At 41.5% G+C, this 6,319-nt stretch overlaps 1 protein-coding gene across 1 annotated transcript in view; it reads right to left on the bottom strand. All coding sequences in view use genetic code 11, as the record gives it.

Moving 5' to 3' along the window:
- EGR_08337 (AP-1 complex subunit mu-1) overlaps positions 1 to 5,223 on the bottom strand; it is a gene marked incomplete at both ends in the record, with an annotated part of 6,732 nt that extends 1,509 nt beyond the window's left edge. Inside the window, 7 exons of the mRNA XM_024497586.1 lie at positions 145 to 226; positions 1,769 to 2,082; positions 3,066 to 3,137; positions 3,601 to 3,746; positions 4,478 to 4,604; positions 4,644 to 4,919; positions 4,957 to 5,223. Of these exons, the coding sequence (XP_024348009.1) occupies positions 145 to 226; positions 1,769 to 2,082; positions 3,066 to 3,137; positions 3,601 to 3,746; positions 4,478 to 4,604; positions 4,644 to 4,919; positions 4,957 to 5,223 (1,284 nt within the window). The remainder of the gene's footprint in view (positions 1 to 144; positions 227 to 1,768; positions 2,083 to 3,065; positions 3,138 to 3,600; positions 3,747 to 4,477; positions 4,605 to 4,643; positions 4,920 to 4,956) is intronic.
- Between the last annotated feature and the right edge of the window lie 1,096 nt (positions 5,224 to 6,319).

Below are 6,319 nucleotides of genomic sequence, written 5' to 3'. Positions count from 1 at the left end.
AATGGGGTGAAGTACAAATGAACGGATCTTGGAGGAACAGAGTGTCTTTAACTCATCCTTATTCATTACCATCTAGGTCTCGGCTCGGGTTCCTCACGTGACGCGTGACAAGAGCAGAACGTCCCAAATCATTGACTAGCCCACCGTGCATGCATTAATCACATCTGGCCCAAAAGCAGCGCTTTCAATGGTGTCGTACACCGTCTTGTTCATTTCAAGATACAACCTTTATTGGAAGAAGTATGAAATAATCGGAAGGGGGCTTTGCAAGAAATTTGAATAAGAACGGATTCGCAATAGTGATGATATTAGTCCACTCGCATAATACCTCCCACAAATGAAGAACTGCCCAAGAAAGTGAAAGAGAAGATTTCGTGAAATCACAAATCAAATCACAAGCTGATTACAATCGGACACCTCATATTTAATGAAAAACGAGCCAAGACACCAAGCAGATCAAAGATTTAAATAGATCTGTAGACGAGACGCAGGTAACCAAGCAAATGGGCAAAATGTAGGGAGTGAGCAAAATGACAGTACACCGCGATTTGATTATCATGCTGGTGGCATTAACCCCGGTCATGTCGTTTATGCTGCCCAGTGAAAAACAGCATTTAGACCGACCCATGGGTGGTAGGAATGAAAGAGCAGCTAGTTCCCAAGTCCAGTTGCTGCAACCCCAAAGTGTCACAGGGAGAAGTCGTCTGACGTGGACGGTCAAACCAGAAATAGTTAATAAAGCGATTTTTGCAACTACCCCCATTTCAAGTATGAAGCGAGACTAGATTTGAAAGAATTGAAAACGCCCATCAAAAATATGCGTAGGGTATTAACAAGCAAATATTTAGTTATTGGCATCATCCAAAGACCTGATGTCTCTCTACATTACAAAAAGGTGGCGAGAAAAGCCCCTTCCAGTCTTCAAAAGGACGGCCAACTAATCTCCACAATGAAAATCACAAATGAGACCATCACCGGATTTATTGAGTATCTTGCGGTGAGGAATGACCGCATGAACTTAATCCCTGGCTCATAAATGGCTACAATGAGCCTCTGCGAGAACCGTGGCCGTGAGGAGCATGTGGGGGTGGCACCCATTTGGTTGGTAGCTGCGTTCACAATTGGTTTAGTTGCCAACCGATCATTTCGTGAAGAGCTACTGGAAGTATCGTTTGACAAGTTCTTGCGATTAGCTCATCAATAGGGACATATAGTTCCCCATTATTAAGAATAGAGGGTAAGCCAATAAGAAATGCTACTTTAGGATTGATAAGAACAGACGGCTAGAGGAACACAAAGTTATGGCCAAATGAAAAGCAGCCAAAAGAAACAAATCCGTAGAAGACGCACAGTCGATGAAGCGCATAAACGAGCATGTAGTTGTAGTGATGATCAATCAACTGAATGGATCGTCGTGAAACTTTGGTAGAAACACCCTATCTTCTAATCTGACCGTTCATACACATTGGCAAGAAGCCAAAAGAGCACGTCCAGTGGTGTTAATGGACTGACAGGTGAAAAGACGAATTGGCGGATAGCTTCGAGGTCAAATGAACTAAGGGGCTGAAAAGCTAAATGGATGGAGGCGTGATACACGGGGAGTTAAGCAAATGGACAAAAAGGCAATGGGTGGGTAATATTAAAAAGATAAAATAATAGTTAAACAAATGAATGAGAAGCAGGAAAACACTATGATAAAAGATATACTTCTTAAGGTTTGATCTAACAACCCGTAGAGCATTAAACAGGCAGACAAACAAAAATGGACAAAAGAAAAGGCTTGGGTGGACGCACTTGGAGACCAGAGACAGTGAAGTAGGGAATCTCGAAGCGCACCGAGATGGGTGGCCGCGACTCGCCAGCGGTGTCGCCCTCCACGGAGGGGAGACCAAAACTGGCGCGCATGATGTACTCTTTGCCGCCAGGAAAGCTTTTGATGCTCCACACCACCAGGTTCTCCTCTGGGACGTACTTACAGGTCCCCACGGTGGTTTTGAAACGCGGAGAGTCCACATCACTGGGCACGGGAATGCGGATTTCCACCTGGTTTGCCGTGCTGCGACGCTTGAACTGCGCCTTTGCCTACGGAGGCAGAAAGTGGGAAACGCCTTAGCGACCACTTCAACACCTTTCTCACATTTGAGCTAAATTCTGTTAGGTCTAGCAGCCACCCTTATTTACTTCTAGAAGATCAAGTTGATTCTAACGACCACGCCATAGCTTAAAGATGTATTCCATTCCAGTAATTACTTTCAAGTACTTCAGAAGGAGCTAATCAATTTTTAAGGCAACTTTTACAGCAACTTCTGGTCGCAAGATGTGAAGCTAGTTGATTTAACTAAACGCTTGAAGTGGATCTAGTAGATTTGAAAACCACTTTTGGATAATTCAAGGGGGATCCAATTAGTCCCATCTACCGTTTCCAAAGCCTTTAGAAGAACGTTTGACTCTACCTACCATCCCCAAAAGCTTGGAGTAGAAAAAAAATTCAACAATCTCGACTGAATATTTACAATTCACAGTTGATTTTGACTGAATTTCAATGATCGCTTCGTGAACGAGTCCGCCGTGGGCAGAAATCTCTACCAAGTGGTTGAGGTGGATCTGTCTGACTAGCTAGAATAGGCCAGTTTAGAATCAACTGCAGTAAGCAAATTCAAATAGATGCATAAAGGTCCAGCAACCACGTTCAAGGACTCCTGAAGAATCCATTGTAGTTCCAACTATCACATGAAGTGAACCCAATCTAAATTTAGGGTAAACTTACAATGAATTCAAATGGATCCATTTAGTTTCAATGCCCAATTTTTAATGCTTCGGGTGGGTGAAAACAGTTTCCAGGACAAATTCCATCGACTGAACTAAAGTCAATCTCATTGGCATTTTCAAGCATTGAAATTAGATATACTCCATAATAGCAATCAAATTCAACTATTCGAAATCATAACCACAAATTTCAGCAAATGTAAGAGGATCGGGTTAGCAGCTCAACACGCGATTGATTCAAGTAAATCTAACATAATTTACCAACAAGAGCATATTGGGCTAAGATGAAATTAACTCACCTTTACCATGTACTCCACGCGGCTGTGAGCATGCATTTCAATCACAGACTCAACCCAAATCAGAGGCTTCACCTATAAAAAACCAAAGAGAAGTTAACGGTTTCCCGAAATAATCAGGCTGCACTTTACTGGAAGGTGCAGTGCCTACAGTGTTCAATACGTACCTGTAACTCTAGTTACTATTCACAACGAACTCGAAGTAACATATTGGTGAAAACCGGTAAATTGAATGGAAAAAGGGTGACCCCATTTACCTTCAAGAAAACCACCAAACTAAGTCTATTAAGATTTAAATTTGGCTGACGGCAAGATTGAAACGTGCCACCATATTGATAAAAAGGGACTTCAGTGCTTCTATGGATGAAGTGTATTACGACAGATGGACTGTACTACAAGTAAAAGACTACTTACACCACCAACGGAATTGAGAACATGATGAGAGCTCTATAAATAGGGTCGCGTAGAGTTGAGAGCGAAAATATCCCGTCATTATTCTTTCAAAACGAAAAAGGCTGACAGCAGGAGGACCACTTACGTGAGTGTTCAGGCGGTAGGACATGAGTTCGAATTCCCCATCGGGTGGGATGAAGGAGATTGTTCGATCGTTTTCGAAACGCGACAATCGGACACATTGATGAAATTTGATGTCCTCCAATTCCACAGACTTACCCCTCCCTCGATCTGAGGAAACGACAATGTCAGGGAATACGGGAAAGTTTGAAAGACCCAACGAAAAAGGAGAGCTTGTTTGTATCCTCAAATTATCAAGAAAAACACACAAGCACGACCTACGAGATGTTGGTAAACATGAGTTGAACAAGCTTGGTTTAGACGAAAGATCGACCAAAATATTGACGAATTGAACATAAAACGCCGTTTGTTTGCATTAAAAAACCCGTCAACAAGAAAAGGAAATGGTAGTTGACTTAGTAGTGCAGCGTGATCGAATAAAAATTTGCACCAAAACCCAATTTCCCCCCTGACGCGTTGACAACGACCCGGTTCCCTTCTTAGCTAGCCAATCATTTTAAAATGGTACAATATCGCTACTTTATTTCTGCCATGCCCTATTAAACCACAGCAAAACAATTACTCAGGCCACAGGTAATAAAAATGAAATAAAGAATTAAAAAGTAATAACGACGTAAGACAAGGCAGAAATGAACGTTAGAAATACTGGCTTATTTTCGATTCAATATAATTGTTAATTGCTAAACCAATCCAAAACGAAAAATAGGGCCAAGTATAGAAGGAACTACACCCTAGCAACAGATAAAAAAGGAAAGCAGTAAAAATAAAAACTTAACAGGCGCCAACTATCAAGCATAACATCACGTGTTAGCCCAGTACTAGGAGCCACAGATTCACGCAAGTAGACGGAAACGCCTAGATGTAAGACAAACGAAACCCACTGCCATTGGGCTCCAAACGGAGTTTGTCGTTGACGCCCAGTCGCAGCTCTGGCATACCCGAAAGATAAACTTTCATTTTTATGCAACCAACGATTTCACTTTGCAGCACGTTGCCAGTGGAGCTGACCTAGAAACATATTGGGAATCCAGAAGGCAAGATTCTTACAAGAAGATTGACGCTTTCGATGACATCGAGGAAGACTTCGTTTCTTCGATACTTTACTGACTCCGAGCGCCAAGATACTGCGTTAGTAACGGCCATAGGTGGCCTGGGCGTAATCTCAAGTTTGCTGCTTTGTTGGGTGATATACTCCTGAAGTATTTTAGAGTCCGTTGTCTGGGGATAACCGAAATCCATTATTTCATCGAGGAGCTCATAAGTGATGACAAAGTTGTCACGAATACTCTCTTCTTCCAGATCTTTAAAATACTCAAGAAAGATCTACACAAAAGGTATTACAAATGAACATCCAACTTACATTAATCAACCTATATAAAAATGCAAAAACGACTGCAGCATTCGCATTCCTTTTTGTTAATGCGACAAGGTAAAGGTAATTGTATTTGACATAGATGAAACTGGCACCTTCGTAGTGGATCACGGGGGAAATTTGGCCCTCATCTTCCCTCTCTATGACGATCGAGAGAAATTTCTCAATCACGCTCATGTCTATGTCATCACGATAATTTCGATAGATGAGGACCTTTCCCTTAGAATCGAGAACAAAAATTGCCGACGCGGACATGTCCAAGACGACAATGTAGTCACGGGCTAGTGCAGTTAGCACTTTCAGCCCACAAAGCACAGTCAACTAAGTAAATTAAGTATAAGAATTTTGTATTCGAAAAAATATGGGTTTGCTTGTATTTTAACTTATTAATATAAAAAATCATTTTAAAAATCTTTAGGCAGGTCTAAAATATAAAATCAAGCCGTCACATTACTCCAAGTGGATTAGCAACACTGAGCACAATGCAAAAAATTTTTTTATAAAAAGGAGAGCATTCAAACTAAAGGTAGCCCTAGTTATTATATATTAATAGTTTAATCACGTGCTGAGCAGATGTGCATTTATTGACATCGCAAATAAGCACACTATTGGAGTGATTATATGCAGCCCCTAATTGTCTGGCCTAAATTCATATTAAGTCATGTCTGCATTATTCGAAAACTTTCTTAAGGACAAAAGGAGACATAATACTCAGGTAGAATACATATAATCAACTTGTACTAGTGTTGGACGAGGTTTGTCGATCTCCACTTCCCTGATCCTCATACTCTTAAAACACCCAGGTAAATTCGACTTCCACATGTTTATTGGGATGAGTAAATAGAAAATACTAATACAAGTGTAGAGGGTGAGTAAACAGAACCACCCTCCTGGTTACAGGACGGTGACGCCTCAGTCAGGAGATTCGACTTGTATGCCCGCCTCATCTCTAAAAGGTCCATACAAACAACATAAGTATTATATAGCATTCTCGTCCTTCCAGTACCATCCTTCGTGTTACTACTGACGATCACCTCTTAAGGTTGCCAAATGGTAATTTCCTATCTTCCTTAAGGGTGTAAATCTAGTCTTCACATCCAACCGGTGATGGCCATTTGTAGGGTCGCATCCTGTTTTGATGACCAGTTACCAGCTGTTACGTAGTTGTGCATTGCGGACGAGGTAGTTTGTAGGATAGAGCGCATTCGCCCGAAATGGGTCCTTGCTCAATAATTAATGGAACATGCGGTGTATTCCAGTTAAGGGAGGGAGCAGCCTGTAAATTTGAACTAAGTCTCCTTCTCGGTAGACGTTTTTCCGGGTGTGCTGGTGGTAATATTTCTTCTGTCTG

Source organism: Echinococcus granulosus (assembly GCF_000524195.1).
Source record: "Echinococcus granulosus chromosome Unknown EG_S00103, whole genome shotgun sequence".
NCBI classification, from domain to species: Eukaryota; Metazoa; Platyhelminthes; class Cestoda; order Cyclophyllidea; family Taeniidae; genus Echinococcus; species Echinococcus granulosus.
This window is presented reverse-complemented; position numbering and strand designations above follow the sequence as displayed.